Source organism: Gouania willdenowi, chromosome 1, assembly GCF_900634775.1.
Source record: "Gouania willdenowi chromosome 1, fGouWil2.1, whole genome shotgun sequence".
Taxonomy (NCBI): Eukaryota; Metazoa; Chordata; class Actinopteri; order Blenniiformes; family Gobiesocidae; genus Gouania; species Gouania willdenowi.
In genome coordinates, this window is record NC_041044.1 from 16370450 (window position 1) to 16392666 (window position 22217).

General features: G+C 36.6%; 2 protein-coding genes across 2 annotated transcripts; one reads left to right on the top strand and one right to left on the bottom strand.

Moving 5' to 3' along the window:
• Nucleotides 1-236: 236 nt before the first annotated feature.
• Nucleotides 237-5852, bottom strand: LOC114455305 (protein disulfide-isomerase A2-like). The gene is made up of 7 exons (XM_028436501.1): nucleotides 5823-5852; nucleotides 4804-4929; nucleotides 4531-4725; nucleotides 4288-4408; nucleotides 2404-2582; nucleotides 424-570; nucleotides 237-354 (listed from the first exon to the last, which is right to left on the bottom strand). The coding sequence occupies exons 1-7, from the start codon at nucleotides 5850-5852 to the stop codon at nucleotides 301-303; spliced, it is 852 nt and encodes a 283-aa protein (XP_028292302.1). The 3' UTR covers nucleotides 237-300.
• Nucleotides 5853-13734: 7882 nt separating this feature from the next.
• Nucleotides 13735-21986, top strand: LOC114465224 (E3 ubiquitin-protein ligase RBBP6-like). The gene is made up of 11 exons (XM_028450093.1): nucleotides 13735-13876; nucleotides 14608-15158; nucleotides 16269-16368; nucleotides 16916-16955; nucleotides 18485-18523; nucleotides 18741-18874; nucleotides 18994-19166; nucleotides 19289-19392; nucleotides 19484-19707; nucleotides 19938-20258; nucleotides 21110-21986. Exons 2-11 carry the CDS (start codon nucleotides 14993-14995, stop codon nucleotides 21627-21629), a joined length of 1821 nt encoding a protein of 606 aa, XP_028305894.1. The 5' UTR covers nucleotides 13735-13876; nucleotides 14608-14992; the 3' UTR covers nucleotides 21630-21986.
• The last annotated feature ends 231 nt before the right edge of the window (nucleotides 21987-22217 follow it).

The window sequence follows — 22217 nt, forward strand, 5'->3', positions numbered from 1 at the left end:
CTGCATGATTGTAATCGATGAGCAGATTGTGTGCAACTATAAAGCATTTTGTTGGTATCACTATATAAGTCCTAACGTTTACAATATAACCATCTGTATATACTGTATATATACTGTATAAGACATCTATAGTCGAACCTACAGATGTAAATCATTCTTTTTTCTAGATTGAAGTAAAAAAAAACATAGAAAATGTAAGAATTATCTTTAAAATGACAACATTTTAAAGCATAGAATACATGTAAAGATTTTATTGGTAAAATTGGAAGATGCTACATTGTGACAGGTCAGAAGACGAGATCACAGCTCATCTTTGGATGTTTTGTTGCTGGTTCCCTCTGTAGATTCTTCCGTCTGAAAAACAAAATTCAACAATTACTTTTCTATAAAGAAAGATTTTGGAGTTTGACTAAAAACACAAACCTTGCTGTCACTCTCTTGTGCTTTCTCAGTGTCATCTTCATCTTCATCATCATCATCAGCATCACTCTCCTCCTCTGGTAGCACACCTCCAGCATCAACAAACTTTGAGAATGTTTCCAGATCTCTTTTACCGGTGTAGCTGATCACCTTGGAGGGGAAAGATGGAGTGTAAGTGTGTGTCCAAATAGTCCCTCCTATCTCCTTTCCTATCGACTGTTCCTTCACCACCGGAAGTGTTTAAGTGGTGGCCATGATAAAGAGCGTCCAAGTTCTCTTTAAGCTCAGGAAGGAGGCTCAATGCTTCCTTTTTCACCTCCTTTAGCCTAGGAAACACTAATGCATCCTTTACCAAAGGAGACAATATAATGCTGACCCACAATTCCTTGCGGCAACAACATTTAAAGGGACATGCACACCTGAGTGCTGACAAGTAATGGATATCATGTAAATTATTAATGCAATAATAACTTTAAATAAATAATCTAAAATCCATTTCTTATTATATGTAAGACATATTATCAGATTATAACTGACATAAAACAAACACTCTGTGGTTCAAGAAAAAGGGATCAGAGACATTTTAGCCACATTATTTTATTAAACATAATTCATATTAATGAGTGGAAGGTGACTGTGAGCAACCATTCTCAATGTGACATTCTTTTAGTTTCACTTTTGTTCCTCGTAGCCTGGTAACCTCTTTTCCTTTGATTTACAATCAAATCATGTGATTTTTGAGATTACATCAGCGGAAAGTGTTATAAATGTGCTTTTAGTCCATTTTCAAAAATTTGTACATTTTTCACCAAGGCAGTTGTCACTAACCTTCATGGCTGTCAGATTATTACATCAACAAGTGGAAGTGTCTGATTGTCAAAACAAACGTGATGGCCTTTTCCTAAGTCCTCTCCTAACACCTTTCCTTAACCCCATCACATCATCCACAGGGTTATGGAAAAGTGGATAGTAAAGGAGATAGGAGGGACTATTTGGATGCAGCCAACTTCTCTTACAGCTCAGGAAAGGGGGCTCAATGCTTCCTTTATAACCTCCTTTAGCCTAGGAACCACTGATGCATCCTTTACCAGAGGAGATGAGATAATGCTGACCCACAATTCCTCGCGGCGACATGATTTAAAGGGACACGCTCATCCGAGCTCTCACGGAAACAAACAAAGACTAAAAAGGAATGCATATCATATAAGTTACCAATGCAATAATATGCTTTGAACAACTTAAAATAATCTAAAACCCATGATATGTGAGCCATTTTATCAGATTATATCTATATTATAACTGACATAAAAGAGAGCACACTGTCATTCAAGAAAAAGCTATCAGACACATTTTAGCCACAAGTTTTATTCAACATATTTCATTCACCTAGGAATGTTTTGCACAGTTGTACATGTGTATGCCAAGGTTATGTAGACCTATCTGGCATAAATGCAACAATTTCATAAAATCATACTTATTTTGGATTAATGTGGATTTCTGAGTGGAAGGTGTGTTAGCAACCATTCTCAATGTAGCATTCTTTTAGTTTCACTTTTGTTTCTTTTAGCCTGGTCGCCTTTTTTCCTTTGATTTACACTCAACCCGTGTGATTTTTAAGATTATATCAGCAGTTAGACACACAGGGGAAAGTGTTATAAATGTGCTTTTAGTCCATTTTAGGAAATTTGTAGTTTTTTCACCACAGCAGACGTCACTAATCTTCGCCACCGTCTGATTATTACGTCACCTAGTGGAAGTGCATCTGATTGTTAAAACAACGTGATGGCCTTTCCCTAACTCCTTTAGGAAGTTTCCTAACTCCTTTCTTTAACCCCGTGACGTCCACGGGGTTAAGGAAAAGTGGATAGGAAAGGAGATAGGAGGGACTATTCGCACACAGTCCTTAAAGTGTGTGTGAGGGCTTTTGAACCATGAAGAGGATAAGATGGTATTTTATGGACATCTCATGCATGTATTGTGTACCTCTTTGCCTCCAGCTGGGAAATACTTCAGTGTTGGAAATCCATCAATAGTAAGAGCCTCCACTTCGTTGGCGGTGGCATCCATCTTGGCTATGATGATGTCATCATGATCGGCATATTTCTCACCCAGTTGGTCCCAGATAGGACTCAGTTCCTTACAGTGTCCACACCATGGGGCATCTGCACACACGCACACACAAACAGAGAGTGTTTTTAACAAGCCCATATTTAACAAAAGCATAACTACTTCATTGTATGTGTGAGTTTATATTATCTATAAATATTTTTTGAAAAGGGTCTGTATGTATTGCCTCAAGCAGCTGTGAGAAAGTATAATTTAAGTTTGTTTATATTTTACTGATTCACATGAAAAATGAGAAGCTTTGCCTTACTACAGATATGGACAGAAATGTGCCGCTTTGGCGCCCCCTGGTGGCTGTAAGGCTCTTTGCTTCTTCAGTGTCTGCATATAGCAAGAAACTGCTTAGATTGCTTTAGTTTTCACTGTGTGTGCCATACATCTCTGACCAAATTAAAAAATAAATAGTGATGTTGAAGGATATTTTTTTTATTTCTGTCTGGTAGGCCCTGACACTCTGTTGCTTTGGGTTGAACACTGTTTTCATGATCTCAAGGTCAATGCAGAGCTGAGGAGAGCTAGACTAACCTTGCCTGCAAGATGCCTTTGCCTTTTCGAAACCAAACCGAAATGGTTCAAACCAATCATGAGGCAGTGTTGTGGTTTAGGGAGGGATAGCCGGGTGTGACGAAGGCAGAAGCGCCAAAGCAAAACTGGTGCATGCACAGTTGCGGGGAGAGGAACTAGCTGGGCTAGCTTAGCATAGCTTCGAATCAAAACAGAAAGATGTCAACGCAGGAGGATGGTTAACGTGCCCTTAACTCGCATACTAGTGTTGCAAAAATGGCAAAAGTCACTCAATGACATAATGACCGCAGCATTACTATCCCAAAAGAACGTTTTCACCAGCGGAGACTTGTTGTTGTTGTTGTAGCAGCGTCTCTACAGCGCATGCCGATGACGACATCATTTTTTACCGTGTGATTGGCTAAAACAAATCATGGTGGACAGGTACTTCGTCCAATCAGCTTCAAGCATTCTGTTCATGTCCCTCCCTGGTTCCGAAAGTATTCGCCAAACACAGACCCAGACCGTTGTGGAGAACTGGAGTTAGGAGGGAGGGCTACACATCAATCTGGCTCTTGCCAGGTTAGTGCTTGTCTGCACTGTGATAAATGGCTAGAACACGTTCGTATCAGACTCCGCTGGGTGCAAGGAGGGTCTAGCAATGAAGAGACAGACATCAGACACGGATAGAGAACAAAGAGACACACAGATATAGAGACACATAGGTGTCTTCCTCTGGCCACCTGTGTGTGTATTTTAAATATGAATGTAACTGGAATAAACCACTGAATGATATTATTTAGGTTTCTTCTGTAAAGACCAGTTGTACGTTTGCTGCATGTCACCATGACCCAACACCTACATTTTGCTGATACGGAAATCACAGTCGCAGATGTTGACCTGTTTTGTGACTGATAACTGGCCCAAACATCTTGCTCCAACAAAACTATTGTATGGGGTTCACCCAGCCCCAGAAGATGAAATGTCTACTCCCACACTCTTGCTTCTGGTACTCACATGCATGTGAACTGTTTGCAGGAACAGCAGGCCTGCTGCTAAATTTTACTTGTGACTAACTTAGAATAAACTACAGTGAGAATGTATACTATTCTTGTCATCTGTCCTCAAAGCTGTTTAATTAATTATCTGGAAGAACGTAGAGAGAAAAACCTTACAATGTCATAAAAAGGACCAGCTTTACCAACAATTACAGTTGTACTGAATTAACAAAGGACTTACAAAACTCCACAAAGACGTTTTTGGATGAATTCTGAGTAACAGAGTCAAAGTTCTTGCCGACCAACACTTTGACTGGTTTCTTGTCCCAGTCCTCTGGGATCTCCTCTGAGCGGTAGTACGGCTGCAGCACGGAAGAGACAAAACAACAAGACAGGTTTAAAGCTGCTGTTTGGCTCAATATGAATGTTGTGCAGGTGTGTATACGTGTGTGTGAGTGTGTGTGTGCCTTTTTGAGTGCGTTACCTTTGCGGTGCCACCCACAACCTCTTGGCACAGCTGTCTCAGTGAATCTGGGCTCAGATCCTCTGAGGCAATGCTGAACTTCTTTGCCGTGTCCATGTTGATGACACGTGCAGTGGGAGCATCTTCCTCCGACACGCCAAAGTACGTGAGCACATGTGACAGAGCTGCCGTTACGTCGATCACGATGAACAGCATCTGTGTACACAGGCACACACTGTGTTGGTCACAATAAGTCCTCAACATGTGAGCTGACACACACTGCAGGTGCTATACCTTGCCCTTGAACTCTTTAGCAACCACCTTGGACTGTTCCAGCAGCGTCTTCTGACTCTCCACAGTGGAGTTGATGAAGAGGAGGCTGTGCAGGTGGATGTTTGACGAGAAGATCTTGTCTGCAGACTGAAAACAATCACACACTATAGACCAATTTAAACTAAAAAATATATGATTTCCAGCTGTGTTCATTTTAACATCAAAATTAAATTTAGTTTTAGTCAGTTTTGACTAAAATACAGTGTAGTTTTATTCAAAATGTAGTCATCAGGACTATTTCAGTTATTGTCTACTTTTAGTCGACTAAATGACATTAAGAATTTAGTCGAATTAATCAGTTACAAATATAGTCAACTAGAACAGCGATTCTCAACTGGTGGGTCGGGACCCAAAAGTGGGTCGCAGACCTGTACTGGGTGGTTCGCGGACAGCTGGTCAAAAAAATAAATGTATACTTAATATCTCTCATGTTGGACTTGTCTTTTATTTTGAAAGAAACTTTTCTTTTGACGGGCATGCTGTGAAATGCATGTTACACAGGAAAATATATAGATTTATGTTTTTGAAAAAGATGTGTGTGTGTTTTCAACAGCTATTTAAAAAAAAAAAATTGGTTGGTTGAATTCTGAAAAAAACTGGGTCACTATTTAATGACCGTGATAAAATGTGGGTCCCAGGGTGAGACCAGTTGAGAACCCCTGAACTAGAATATACAGAAAAAGATTCAATTACTATTAACATTGATCAACTTAATATGGGATGGTATTGATGTTTGTAAATAGACAAATTTGATGTGTCAACCACATTAACACCTCTAACCTAACCTAACTCTAACCCTAAGACGCTACGTACTTGTACTTCGGTAACCGTACCAAAAGCACCAGGGGTTGTCTGTATGACAACCGTACAATTAGACGCCTTCTATTTTTAAAATTGACGATATATTGTGAATCGTTTTGGGTTTTTTTTCCTCACCCTTATTACTGTGTGTGCGTGTGCGTGTGCGCGTGTGTGGTTACCTCCTGAATGAAGGGGATGATCAACTCCATACTGTTTTCTGCGATGAAGGTGGTCAAATTACTTTTCTCCAGCTTTCCATCTTCTGGTAACAGAAAGTCGGCTCTGCCATCGTCAAACTTTGGGCAAAAACTTTAGATTATTATTATATATTTTTTAAATCAGCTTTTGTTTTGAACTTTTCAGCACTCAAATCTGTGTTTTGTCACTAAAATGTTTACTTTTTATGTCACATTCACACTAAAATAGATTTATTTCTTCACTCGAATACATGTTAGTTGCATCAATAGCACAAAAGGAGATTATTTTCTTTACAAAATCACTAAACCATTCATTTCAACATGGCAGTCTATATTTTTACATTCACAAAGTAACTCTATCATAAACGCTATAGATGCTCTTCAACCCAGACAACTTAACAAAAAAATATTCAACATCAGAACTAACTCAAAACTCATTTAAAAATTCCCTAAAAATATGTATTAAACAATTAAAAAGTCTTTGTTACTGATTGCTATTGGAAAAACAAATGTTTTATTTTTTTTCCTTTTTGTAAATTGTGTTCTGAAAAATTGAATATTGAGTCACATTTTAGCTATCATTTTTAATCATATTTGTTTCTTCACTAGAATACACATAGTATATAATATATAGTTTAAAAACACACAATTCAGATGTAAGGTATAAAGTTGTCATAATGTCTGAGTAATTTATTGATAATAATCAACTTTTAGCCTTCACGATCTGTGTTTGCATATCATATTGTTGTCAAATCTTTGTATTTTCGTTCCCATAGAGAGACTCTGGTGAAATAACATTTTTGAACTGACCCTTTGACGCTGCGTTACATTTCTTTCAGTTGTTTAGATGTTAACAGTGACGTGCAGTCAGGGTAGGCAAGGTAGGCAGTGCCTACACAAGGGTGAATTGATTTTTTGATTATTTGTTTAAATTATAATATAATTATAAATTATGTATTTTTCCATCTCCGATAGCCTACAGTACTTATAAGTTTGAAAGTGTCAGCATTTGGTGCTTTTCATAGCCCAAATGACTAAACGTCGCTATTTCCTGGTACGGCAGAGATGCTGCACAGTCTCACTCCGCTGTAAGACAGGAGGAGGCCACACCCCCTGTGTGTGTGTGTGTGTGTGTGTGTGTGTGTGTGTGTGTGTGGCCCTCTGTCACTCATTAACATCACTATCTATTTAGTCCTGCTGTATTAAAACTATTGGTCGAGACTCATAAAATCTTGCTAATATTTATATCTATATGCCCTTCACTTGACTGTTAGCTGCAACGAGGTCAACATGCAGGCATTAGAACAAAGCTAAGTTTAACATCCACTTTTGCAAAAAACTGACAGCTTTAGGTGTCCTTTTCGCACCATGCCGGCATATACCGTAAAAGGTTAACGTTACCAGCTATATGCATGTTTTATTCTTGGAAAAAAAATTAAAAAATGCATTTATTTATATTGTGTAATTATGGGTATATTAGTAAGGAAATCTATAGAGGGGAACCTGATTGACCAGTGAGAATATTTGGAAAACATCAGTATTTTCAATTTCGCTAACAATTGTAGTGAATGCAAAAATGGCATTTTTAAACATCAGCTTTTTTTTTTTTAACCAATGAAGCCAATAAATAATTGTTAAAAATGAATGCTGGTTGTTAAATGATGCTAATTATAATAATGAATGCAATAATAATCAATTATGTATATTAAAAATAATAAACAAATAATAGTAAATGCATTATAATAATAGAATTCAAAATAGAACAAAAGTACGAAGAACAATTGTAATGTAATAATTGTGTGCTGCTCTCCTCCTCCCCTCCCCATGGTTTGTTTTGTTGTAATTTGGATACGTTTGTATTGTTTCATTTTGAATAAATTCATTAAAATATATACAAAAATGTAAAAAAAATAAATACAAAATGACATCTCCATGCTGTCTAGGTGGAACAGCTGCTGTATTGCACACAGGAGAGTAGCTTAGTCAATTAGTGAAGCTACAGGTGACATTTCCATGTGATAAATAGCTCAGTGACATATGCTGCGTTCTATCGCACTCGGAACCCGGAAAGGTCTTAGTTGTTCATTTTGCGTTTCATTCAGTAAACTCCAAAAACATGACCGGCCACACTAAGCTGATGTTTGTTTTTATGTTTTTCAAGGAGTAAAATACCTGCTGGGGAAATATATTAGTTACATGAGGGTAAGAGAGAGAGAGAGATGTCATATACTTTAAGTATGACTTGAACACACCAGCAAAGGGGAATCCTGCATGTGTCATTGAACCGTAGACTGTAAAAAGAATGCATTGAACTATATAGCAGATCAGCGTTAAAATGAACAGAGTGGGAATGGAAATGGAACCACAAAGTCATCCTATATTTTTAATAACACAAATGCCAAATTAGACGACACATCATAGTAAAAGTTAAGGAGAAAGTGACTGTTTACATCTAATGGTGTGCGCCGCCATTTTGCTAAAACGTCATTCCAATCGACTCGGGCTGCTTAGATCCCAAATTCTTTAGTCAGGGTTCCAAACTCAAGGGCCGTTTTATTGCCCTTTTTTGATTCGTTCTGTTGGATTTATCCGGGTTCCGAGTGCAATGAAACGCAGGAATAGAGGATGTTCCATCATGAAATAGTTGTGGATTAATGATGTGTTTGACTTATTGATTTATTAATCATTACTAATCATTGCAGCAGCAGAATTTCTATAATGAGATAGAAGAGGTTTTTAAATGTTTCCTAATACTTAACTCCGTGACAGAGCATCGTCTCTTTTGCCAGAAATTGTGAGTTCAAGCCTCAAAAGAGTTAAAATTCATATTAGAATGAGACCTTTTTTCATCTTCCTGCCCTGTACTGTATTACTGTATGTAGAGGGGTTGTGGGTTAGATCCCAGGACTGTACCTGTCTATGAGTCCATGTGTTCTTGGGCAAGACACTGAACTCTAAGTTGCTCCAAATGTTTGCTATAGTGCCTTGCATGACTGCTCTATCCATTGGTGTGTGAATGAGCTCATATTGTAAAGCACATTGGAACTATTTCAATCAATCAATCAATCAATCAATCTTTTATTTGTATGGCGCCAAATCATAACCAATGGTATCTCAAGACACTTTATAGTAGAGCAGTCTTAAGGACGGACTCTTCATTTTATGGATACACACATATGCATATATACGTATATACATATACATATGTATCCCACACCCAACATGAATTTCATTATTATTATTATTATTATTATTATTATTATTAATAATAAATGCAACCAGCAGCCACTCAGTGGAATAAACACACAGGATATAGTCGAACATGTGACTTTTACATAGAAAAACTAAACTTGTGTTTGTATGTATTGGTAAAAAAAAAAAAGTCAGTGAAGATATTATGTACTTGTTTTTTTTTTAATTTTCCTGCCATCACAGCATAAATCTATAATATTTACTTAATTGTTATTGATTATAAATGTCGTATTTTTGATAATTAACAATGATAAATAAATATAATGATGTCATACTGTAAATTAATTTCTATACAATATAAATTGTATAATTATATAATATGTTTAAATAATAATAGTCATTATTAAATAAATACAATGAATTTGTGCAGCACAGGACCCAACTTCTTTTTACTGTGAGGAGGAAGTGATCATTGTGTTGCACCTAAAAGCTTTCAAATATATTAAAAGATCCAAAAACTGGATTGAAAGAACAGATTTATTAGACATTAGCCATTTATTAGATTTCAAAGCGAACTGTACTGAGATGAGGGGATAGTGAGGACTGAGAGATGGTGAAAAACACATAAAAACAACAGGAAAATCAAAGTGATGAAACGCTTTGATCTGATGGAGACTTTTGATGTTGGATTATTTCCTCTTCTCTCCAAATACTATACTGTTTAAATGAACACTGCATTTAATACATTCCAACTTAGGTTTAAAGTGGGAAAAAAGGTTCCCTGGTCAAACATTTGATATAATAGTTATGAATGTGCCACACACTGACATCACAATAATGAACTGTGTCTTTATGAGAGGAAATAGAAGAGAAAAGCCTTTCTCATTCCCACATGGATACATTGTAGCTTTAATATTAACATTTTAGTTTGTGATGCATTAAATCAGAGCTGCAGATGAATGATTCTACATCTCATACAGATAAATATGGATTAATTGAGATCAAGTATTAGTATAGATATTCATTGTATTACTGTATGTACGACTATAGAACAGCAGGGACTGATACTTCTAATCCCTGCGTCAATTGAGTGAGATTTTTTTATTTCCCTCATGCACTGCTTACCTACCCAGTGCTACTACAGTATATTGTGGTGTGACTCTTTATTATTTTTTTTTTTTTTTTTTTTTTTTTTTAATATTTTTAGAAGAGATAGCAAATTTTTGTTTGTACATCACATTTCATACACAAGGCAAGTTAATGTGCTTCACATGATTAAAATGTGCAAAGGAACACATTAAACAGAGTCTAAAATTCATTAAAATCATTAAACAGAGTTTGATATAAAAAGTAAAAACATAAAATCATCAATACAACTATACATTAAAAAAAAAAATTCTCCTCAGTTAAAAGAAGTGAAGAAAAGAAAAGCTTTGAACATAGATTTAAAAATGTTCTAATTGGATTTGTTCCACTTCTTTGCAGCATAACAACTAAAAGCAGCATCACCATGTTTACTGTGAGCTCTGGGCTCCACTATCTGACCTGTGTCCATAGATATGAGAGACCTGCTGGGTTCATACCTGACTAACATCTCACTTATGTATTCTGGACCAAACACATTCACAGATTTATACACCAGCAGATTATATTTTATAACCAAAAGACACCTGTGGTGATCAGTGTTGCGAGTAACGCGTTAGAAAAGTAACAAGTTACTGTAATATATTCCTTTTTTAAGTAACACAGCATTACAAAGCACTAATGAAACAAAAATCAGCAATAAATTACTGGTTACAATCTCAGTAACTGCAGTTACATGGAGACTTTAATGAATTCCACTGATGTTCCAATGGAAATGAAAAAAAAAAAAAAAAAAGTTAAGGCAACTGTACATTTTAGCCATTTCTGCAGCATAGAAGAAGAACCTTCACAACGACTTCCTGCAGAGCGGACTGTTACAAATCATAACGCATGGCCATGGTAACAGTGTGTACATTTGTACGGTGGAATTACTCCCATGATTTCAAATTCATTAATTCATACCTAATGATACCTGAACATTAGGGTTTTCTTTTGTGTGAGTGTTTTTTACTAGATACATTTTTATTTGCATATTTTTATTTAAAGGTAAAGGAAAGTGTTTTGTGGTGCTACATTTGTAGATATGAATTTATAATGGTATCAATGTAATAGGATTTGTATTTTAAAATGGCTTCACATAACATAAATGTGTGATTAGTTAAAAGTAACTTAAAGTAGTGTAACTCAGTTACATTTTGGAGGCGGTAATATTCTAATATAAATATGTTATGTTTTTATGCAACAAGTAATATAGAATGTATTGCAATTTTAAAGTAATTTTCCCTACACTGGTGGTGACATCTAATGCATAACCCACTCATCTTATTTTACTATACAGTATATAGTAGGGTGACCATATTTGGATTTAAAAAAAAAAAAAAAAGGACACTTTGGGCAACCTCTGCAAACTACTCAACATTTTCTTGAATATACCATGTAAAGACAAAAGACAAAAAAAAATAAAATACGTTGTTATTGTCCATACGGCTAATTTCTCTCTTCATAACAAAGACTTAACAATCTGTCCTTCAAAAATATCTATTTAAACCTTCTTAAAATCTTAAAATCATTAACACTGAGAAATATCTCCTCCTAGAAATTAACACTATAACAAAAAACTCAAAGCTTACAGAACAGTAAATAATCATTAAATATGCATTTCAAGTAATGTAATCAAAAAGGTAATTAATTGATCTCTTTTAATCTCTTATCACTTCCTCTATAGTCCTCTTTCTCTTTTCCTTGTGAGTGATGATTTTTGTGAAAGCAAAGCGGAATCTTTAATGATTCTGTCACGTGTGATTAAAATTACCATAATGAACTGTAAAGAGCAACTTCTTAGCTTTCAGAAACTGGTGGAATTTCTTCTATCGATAGAGCAAATATTAGCGGAATTACGGTCTTTTAAATTAACGTGCTCCCCAAGATGCGTTAAGCTATCTGAAAAACACAGACAATTTCATCAAGGCAGTGGCTGTACGTACGGTTGCCATATCAACATACCGACATTCTATCCGTATGCAACGCCCCTCATTGGCCAGTTTAGGTGACTAAACTAAACTAAAACTTCCTCTAAAACCTTGTCTGAATAAACAAAACCTTAACCCATAATTCACTTTTATTTTGAAAAAAATGTTCAAATGTTTCACAAAAAAAATAGGTTCATTAATAAAAAAAAAAATTGAAAGCAGAGAATGTGGCCATCTTTTCAATTAAAGAGAGCTTGGCCTCTGGGTTAGATCTACTAGGATATTGAAAGGCAATGTTTTGTGTGTAAATTATTTTATGTTAAATTGAGATGTGTGAATGAGGGATGCATGTGTAACCCAGGTAGAAAAACACACCCATTAGTTTAAGTCAATAAAAGAATATTTATTTTATTAGTTTTGTTTGTATATGTCAGCAATACCCCAGAGGTGGAAAGGACCACTGTGCAGCAAAAAGTGCACAATAAGCAGCTGATCCACTTGCAGGCAGATCCAACCATTATTCATGGAGCTGCACAGCCTTACGGTAACATGTGACCTCTAAAAGTTTCCCACGCCATCATCTGGTGATGTTCAGCCAAGAGGAACAGAACCTCGTCCTCCTGAAGAATAATTGGTAGGATTAAAAAGAAAAAATAAATTACCTATAGAAAATAAATGTTAAATTTACTTTGTTTTGTTCTACATTACTTTGTTAAAATACATTTACATTCAATACATTTTCTATTGTGCAAATGCTGGAAAGCACTTGTTTCAAGGTCAGTGGCCCATATTCAGCTGGTCGGGGTCTCAAATGGTCTCACCCTGGGACCCACATTTTGCCACAGTTATTAAATCACGACTCACTTTTTTCTTTTTTTTTTTTTTTTTTTTTTTTTAGAATTCAACCATCCAAATTTAGTTTTCTTAAAAATAGCTGTTCAAAACACATATATAAGCTTTTTTTAAAAAAACATAAATCTATATATACTCCTGTACAACATGCATTTCACAGCATGCCTGTCAAAACAAAAGTTTATTTCAAAATAAAATACAAGCCTAACATGAGAGACATTAAGTATTTATTTATTTTTTGACCGGCTGTCCGTAACCCACCCAGTATACAGGTCCACAACCCACTTTTGGGTCCCGACCCACCAGTTCAGAATCACTGGCTTTGAGCATCTAATTTGGCTTGCAGGACTGCAGAGAAAACATGAATCATTTTGTAAATTACCAAATAATTCTCTTGTGGGTATCTCACCTCCAAATACATTAATTCAATGACACAGGGTTCACAGTTTCCCCATGCTAATATCATATAATGGCAGCATTTTTAATCTCATATTGTTAAAATAATTCTCAAATATTTAATAAAATCCTGCAATTTTTTTTTGTTGTTGCTTGTAGTTGAATTTGGGAATATTTTCAGTCATATCAATGCACGTTAATATACATAATATATTACACAAGCACATTAATATTCTTATTAATATATCTAACACAGTCATATTTTAATGAGGCACAAAAGTTATGTATGAGACCTTTAGCTGGGGAGTCAATGTACTTTTTGCATTGACGTCATCGTTTACGTTGACGCGTTGTTCCAGTCGGAGTCATGACAACGCAAATTTAAACGAAAGCAGCAGCGTTTGAATCTAGCATTTTGTCAGTTACTGTTTGGAAGTCTCTCAGGAACGACTGAGTTTGTGCTAATAAACTAAACAGACAGCAAACAATTTAATATCCCGCAAACACACAAATATAGACAAGTGTCCTCATTTCCTGACTAAGGTGAGTTTCTTGTAATATTGTAAACTTTAACGACTAACTCCGTGAAATTAATTAATAGTAAATACTGCTTGTTTGTAATATTGTAAACTTTAACGACTAATTTTGTGATATTACGAAGTGAACTATAGTGCAAATTAATCATTTGACGACCCCACTTTCTCCTGAGGTTAATGTCTTGTCAGTGATTTTTGTAAAGCTTTGCTCACATTCGGAGAGCGAGGTTTAACGTTCCGGATTATCAAGGTGGCATTTACGGATTAAAACTGAAGATTCAATTGGAAATATAGCTTCTATTTTGTCCTGGATGTTCATAATTGTGCATTTAAGAGGATTCGTACTCCATAACGTGACTGTGGATCGTGTGGTACATTTAACGGTTACCTGGCTAACGCCGTTAGCTTAGCCTTGTTAGGTCTGCACGCTAACCTCCAGGTGTAGTTTACTAACTTTTGCTTTAGTTTTCGGTGTCTAATGGTGGTCACGGACTCTGTAGACGTTTGAAATAGCTCTGTTGACGTTTTGTGGTTCATTATCCGAACTATAGTCGCTGTCTGTGGGACTAAGTGTCACGGAAGGCCGGGGCCGCTGTTCACTACCACAGGACGGCGGTCTGGGCTCTCCGTCACGGACACTACACTACGGACCATTGATTGTGTACAGCTTGTACATTATCGAGCTTTACGCACTTTCCTGGATGTTCTGACACTGGTGTGTTCTGTGTTTGTTTGCAGACGGACTGAAGGAGTACGCGGTACCACTCACTGGTGGTCTGGCCTGTCTCTACGGTTCTTTTTATCGGAATCAAACCAAGGACTCCATTGCCCGCTTTGTTTTCAGCAAATATAACAAGGATTTTGTTTGTCATTAAAGTGATCAGATTTGTCCTTTGTGTTCTGTTTGTTTGTTTGCAGACGGACTGAAGGAGTACGCGGTACCACTCACTGGTGGTCTGGCCTGTCTCTACGGATATTTGTATCAGAATCAAACCAAGGACTCCATTGTCCGCTTTGTATTCAGAAAACATATAAGGACTTTGTTTTTTCTAATTAAAGTGATCAGATTTGGCCCTTGTGGTCAGTGTTGAAACTGTTTTAATATTCAGGTTGACGTGTAAAAATGTCGTTTATTCACTATAAGTTTATTTCCAAACTGGAATATAAAACTGTCACTTTCAGTGGGTTGCACATCACTCTCACTGAGCTGAAGACACAGATCATGACTAAGGAACGTCTGAAGTCCAGACACTGCGACCTACAGATCACAGATGCACAGACTCTAGAAGGTACGTAACCTTAACCCTTGATATACAATGCTTTGTTTGTTTTTTTAACTTGGAATGTGCGTCAGATTTAATTTCAGAAATATCTTGAAATTAATATGAAAAATTAAAGCAATGGATTAACAATTTCATCTGTACACATTAGTATGTAGGCTCTAAACTGAAATTACGTTTGTTTTTGAATCTGTAAAGATTTTAAAATATGATGAAATATAATCTGACTACACATTTATTGTTTTACCATATATTACATGTCTGCTATTGGTAGTGATGGGACACAATGTATAACAGGCAAATATATCAGTTGACATCATTTTTAAATTGTGGTATTTTGCAACAAAAAAAAGTGTGAAAAATGTCAGCAAAATAAAGAAATATGCAATGCATGTATTATTCTATCTGTTTATGAGCAGTATTGTTTGAATGAAAAATGCTGGCATTATGGAAAATAGAAATATTTTTTAAAGGTGGAGTATAGACAGTGAAAGTGATTGTGAAACATTTTGTCACCCCAATTCCCTGACACACAACAGACACTTGATTGATTTATTTTTGAACATCCGTAAACAAAAACAACACATAAAATAAAAGGAATGTCACAAAACAAGTTAAAAACACAAAGTAAGATTTCAATTTTCAATAAAACATTTATTACATATAATTGTCCCCCTCACCCCAAAATATAAATCACAGGAATTTATTTAAAAATACTTTTTGTTACACAATAGTTTAATTGAACCATTTAAAGCAGTGTCAAACTCATTGTCCCTTTATATCATCTAAAGAGGTCAAGTATTGTTAAATCTCTTCTGATTGTAGCATCATCTGTGTTTTCAGCATTTCTTACTGTGTAAACATGCAGTGTAAATATTTCTATAAGCTTCCTAAACTGGTAAAATATCATTAACTTTGTTTAGAAAATGACGTCTTTACAAATAAACATCACAGAGTGGTTAAGAAGACAGTTATTATCTTGCTGTTTATTGATTGAAAGTAGCACAGGGGACTCCCATTATTTAATATGGGTTTTTGTTTACTCACAAAGAAGACACTACTTTCTAAATATTGAGAAATGTCAAGGCTAAATTTTTTGTATTGTTTTCCTTTTTACAGAATACTTAGATGATGAAGTTCATATCCCAAGACACTCATCTGTCATCGTCCGTCGTACGCCGATCGGTGGAGTGATACCAGCTGGCAAGACGTTCATTGTGTAAGTTTTCTATTTGTACATCAAAAGATTAAATCGAGAAATTTCAGGTGTAATCCATTTACATTTCTTATGATTTAAAAAAAAAGGTGCTCCCAAACATGACAGGTTTATAACCTCTGACATTGTCTTTTTACAATGTCCCCAGTTTTGTTTTAGTTTGTAAATTACGTGTCAGTTTACACTTTTGAGTTTTGTAGACTTTTGAAGGCTTAGTTTGTGTTTTATGCAGTTGCTATGTCCATTTCAGAAGGTTAAGTCATTCATATTGTGTCAGATAAACGAAAACATAAGAAAGAACTGAATCAGCTGTTCTACGTCATATCGGTTGCATTTCCATATTCTAAAAAGTATTTTTAGGTTGTTCTTTGTCTAGTGCACATGTTTTTAAAAAAAACCAGAAATCTTTAATACAAAATAATGATAAATTTCCCACAAATCATATTTCAATGTTTCTGAAATGACCACAAATTCAAGAACATGCTATCAGTAATTAGTGTAGAACCATGAAGTTGTCTGATTGCGTCGATGTGTTCTTTTGTTTCTGCAGAGATCGTTCTGAAACAGCTGTGATGGAATCATTCAGACCCGTAAGTAAAACAATCTCCAAAACAATAATTTTGTCTCACCTCATCCATTCTATTATCTCATCCTCTTTCTTGCTTCTTGGGCAATTTTACAGAACATCCTGTTAATACACATCAAGTTTGATAGTTTTTGTTTGTTTCGTGTCCAGGTTCTGTGTATTGTTGACTAAATGCTATTCTAGGTTGGTTCACTTTCTTAATGGTTAAAGACATTTTTGGTTGAATGACATGGGATTAAAATAAAAACACATACCTCCTTTGTTTATATTATGAAAGGTTGAAAAACCTTTTAACTGTTGATGGTTGTAATTCATATTGAAAGGGTTTGTAGCCTGCTTCAGGCCAAACAAATGTACTTCAAGAGTGTAAAAGTAATGTTTTTTCTGATGTCTGTAAAAATATTTTTAATGCTCTGGCTGTAATTAATTGTGATCAACTTATCTGGAGTTTTTAGAAAAGGCCCACCAATGATTTTTATCTTTAAAGATCTATTACATGCTAAGAGTAAACCCCTGTAGGTGATATTTGCCAGTGTCATTTTTGTTTTTGTACAATATTCATTCTAATGTTGTTGTTCAAAGTATGGTGTGCACATAACTTAAAGCTTACATTTCGCTCTGTTGCACTAAAATACACCCTACTGCTGTGTCTCTCACTGAAGATCAGGATTTAGTTTAAAGTGCGTTGTTAAAACTGGTTTTCAGTACAATGAAGAAGCTAGTTTTAACAAGTGAAATGCTTTGACTTGGCCATTCACATCCTTGATGTTACCTGCTAACTAAGCTTCAAGACAAAAGAACTAAAGAATCGTAATTAATTTAATGGCCGAGCAAGAAGAGATGAGACTCGCAGTGTGTATAGTCCAACTTTAGAAAAGTAAATATCACTATTGTTTTTGTTTTCCTACCTAACTGTGTGCAGTGCTTTACAATAATATTGGACAATCCCATTAAACTGTTTTTTTTCCTCAGCTACTCAAAAGGAACATGAGTCACAACCAAAATCATCTTTGGTGGACCAATATTTATGGAAATTATAGATTTTTTTGTTAAAATCTTTTGTTCTCAAAAAATTCTTTCTGTTGTAAGCACAACTAAAATAGATTTATTTGATGTTTAAATGATGTACTGGTACTTGGATTCCTGTACAATATAAAACAACAAAACCAGACATCATTTTAAATATTTTATTCCAAACAGTAAAACATTGAAAGTGCAATCAAAGTCCACTTGAAGCCAATTCTTTCTCTTTTTTGACAGTTGGACTAATATATTTGTTAAGCACTGTACACGTGTAATCTTTTTTATATTATTTTACAGAAACTGTCAAGACAAAACAATTTGTAAATATATACTAAATTACTTGCTTCAATGTGCCTGTGTTAAAATGGACTACTCTGCAGAATATCATTAAAGTTTTTGCAAAGACAAAAAGAGTTGGACTGGACACAGATGTGGAGGGGAAATGCCTGTCCAACAATGTCTGCTAGAAACATTAATAACATTAATATATGTATTCTGATTCTCCTGCAGATGGATTCTTCTCCTATGTCTCTCGCCCAATTAACCAAGGTACTGTTTAACGTGTTCACATCTTTATGCATCACAACTGTGAAGTGTCTTTGAATTTCAGGGCTTATCCTGGTCTCTCTGTGATTTTTGGATATTTCCTTTCTTTGTAGACTGCCAATCTGGTTGATGCTAATGTCATTTGTTCAGTGCTTTTTGAAAAACTTTTATCTTTTATAGGGGAAATAAATGATTTATTTAATTTCCTCATGATTCCCAGACACAGGACAAGGAACCTAAGCCAGTGAAAACCAGCAAGGGCGTCCGTCAGAGCTTCATGGTGAAAGCAGAGCCAGGCACCAAAGGAGCCATGCTGACCGTGACTGGGGAATCTGTAATACCTGCTATCGATGCGTAGGTTTTTAACAGAAGCCATCAGAAATAATGAATATATTGGCACATCAAAGCAGCACTGCCATGTTTATTTCACTTACGAAAATGTTTGTTGCTAAAATAACGAAACGTTTTTACAGTGAAGCATATGCCAAAGGCAAAAAGGAGCGCCCCCCGTTTGTCCCACATGAGCAGTCGTCGTCTGAAGAGGAGATTGATCCAATTCCATACAACCTTTTATGTCCAATCTGTGCCAAACTGATGATAGATGCTGTATTGATACCCTGCTGTGGAAACAGTTATTGTGATGAATGTGAGTAAAAATCTGCCTCTCACCAACTGTATAACATTTCCATAGTTGACCCTTAAGCTCGATAATGTGTGAACATGTTATAGTGTTAATGCATAAGTTGATTTTGAGTGTTTTGTCTCAAGGTATCCGAACTGCCCTGTTGGACTCGGAGGATCACGTCTGTTTCACATGTAAACAGTCTGATGTTTCACCTGATAATCTCATTGCCAATAAGTTCCTACGACAGGTAAACCTGAGACGCACACACTACCATATTGTTATTTACTTGACTTTACAGTGTTCAGTATAATAAAATTCATCTGTGATGATTCATGCAGGTTGTGAACAACTATAAGAATGGGACGACATACGCAGTGCATAGGATTGCACAGGTGCTGCACCACCCAGCTCTGCCTCCACCACCACCACAGCTATCAAGGCTACATTCAAGACAACTGGATCCACTGAAGGTCAACATCCCACAGACTTCTACAGCCAAACCAGCTACATCCACACCACCCATCACCGTAACAACTACCAGTTCTCCAGCTCAAAGCTGCAGGTCAGTCACTGTACATTAACTGTAATGTTTGTAAAGCATTTAGTCAGAAATCACTTGTTCTCTACTTTCAGAAACATTAACAATGTTTAATAGATGTTTGACACTAGCAAATTTTGGCTTAGGCACAAAAAACATTTTACTTTGAAAAGCCAACATAATAGTATTTAAATGTGAGCAAAGCTAAACAGTGAGTGGATGATTTTATTTTTTTTTTTTGCATGCATGTACAGGAACAGAGAAGAGCATCTTTCCAGTCACCTCCAACCAGTGGAACCTCCTGCACCCGTTCCTCCTCTGTACCCTTCCCCAGCCCTCTACGGACCCCCACCACAACCATACCTCCCACCATACACCTCAGGCCCTGGCCTCATCCCACCACCCATAATTAGTTACCAGCCTCAGCCCGTCTATGCTTCTGGACACCCAGTGTTTAATCCTCCATGGGGGGCCCCTGGTTTCCAGCCTCCACTTGTCTGTCTTCCACCACCTCTCCCTCAGCCTTCCAGTTCAAAGGAGGATTTGTACAAACCGAGACATCACCGGATGGAAAAGTGAGTAACCTGTTAGTTTTGGAAGCCTCAGACAGTCCACTGAATGTTAGGAGCAGAATCATACCTCAAGTTGCAGTTGCTTTGCAGAAAATCAGTTTTAGGCTTTTTATTCACTTCAAAAGCTTTGTTCCTGTTGTCTTGTTGCAAAACAAACCATTAAAAACAAACGTTTAGACATTTAAAAATATATATTATTTACCTGCATTTTAATCATTCTTCTACTTTAGCTCATCATAAATGGTTGCTCATTCATGTGTAATTCTGCTTAGCACATTGTTGTGAACAAATAGTGCTAAATAACACTCTCTTCAGAACATATCTCCCAGATCTAGCTCAGAAATAGTAAAATTGTGCAAACAATACAAATATCAAAGTCTCAAGACTAAAAGTTGATTATTTGTTCTATTACACAAAAAAAAGATGTCCTTTCTCTCTGTGGGTCATTTCTATGGTAATGTGAAAATGAGGTTAACAGTAGTTTTAGTGGATGTGGTTTCTAACTGCACGGCTAAAGATCTAGAATTCACTCTGATGAACGTCCTGCTCACTCAAATATTTGACCCTGTGCAAAGTGGCTTTTCTGTTCTCTCACTGTAATATTTCTCAGTAAATGTTGCAAAACAGCAGGAATGAAAGATGATAACCTACAAAGTGGTGTAGTTGAGGATTCAGACAGTGATTGGTCAAAAATGCTAGTTTTGGTGATTTATTAAAGTGGTAGGACCATCCCAAGTTGGTATATTCTGTATAAAATGCTTTAACTGCTGGTTCTGACTCAATTCACTAATGCAAAATGTAAATGTTCAACGCATATAAAATAGTTGATTCATTTCTTTTTTTTTTTTTTTTAGAGCTACCTCCAGACTTGATGAGGTCACAAAAGGCTTCCACAAAGACGATCGGTCTTACCCATGTTCCCCATTTTCCAGACCCAATGGGCGCAGTTATGGACGCTCACGGACAATATTTCGTTCAAGGTCTTATGCCTACCGGCGCTCTGGGTTCCCGCAGTCCCCCTTCTCCAATCGGGGGTCCTATAGATCTAGATCACGTTCTCGCTCACCTGTTGGCTACAGGGCTCACAGCCCTGGTGGACGAAAGCCACCTCCCCGAGAACTGCCACCGTATGAACTAAAAGGTCAGAGTCCTGGAAGCCAAGACCGCTGGGACAGAGAAAGGTATCGACAGAGGGAGAAGGACTACGCAGACTGCAAGTACTTCAAAAATGATGACAATCAACAGCCCTCAATGCATCACAAGGGTCACAGCAGTAGAGATAAGGAAAGAGATCGAAGGACATATTCACCCAGAAATTATTCAGTTCATGAGAGAGAACGACGAAGACATGACAGGGCAGACAGAGGAGACTAAACAGACAGAAGAGCTGTGCCTCCTCCTCCCCCATCCTCTTCCTCATCGACTACCAAGTCCAGCAACAAAAACCTACAAACCAAGATGTTAAAAAAGAGAAAGGCCGATGAATCAGAATCATCACAGCAGTCAAAAGCTCAGCCTGACAAACCAAAGAAAGAGAAATCCTCCAAAGGAAAGACCAACGCCAAGGTTTAAAGTTAAAGAATGATAAAATTATGAAAAGAACTGGAGAAATATTCAATACCAAAAAAGAGTCGTCTTCGTCTTCTGCAGCTGCTACAAAATCTTTAAAGCCTAATAAACACAAATCAGAAGATGCCCCCAATTCAACCACACCCAGAAAAGAAAAGAATAGTAGTTCTAGTGCAAGACATTCACTAGTGAAAACCCCTCCACTGGCCGCCCACAGCCTCCCTCCACCACGCTCCCCACTTCATGATGGGTCTCACACTGGACAAGACACGCGGGTCAGAAGAGACTATCCACAGGATGGTGTTTTTCATTCACTGCCTCCCTCCAACCAACATGGCCTCCAACTTGTTCACCATCCTCCATCCCCAGCTGAAAGCCGAAGGAGGATGGGAG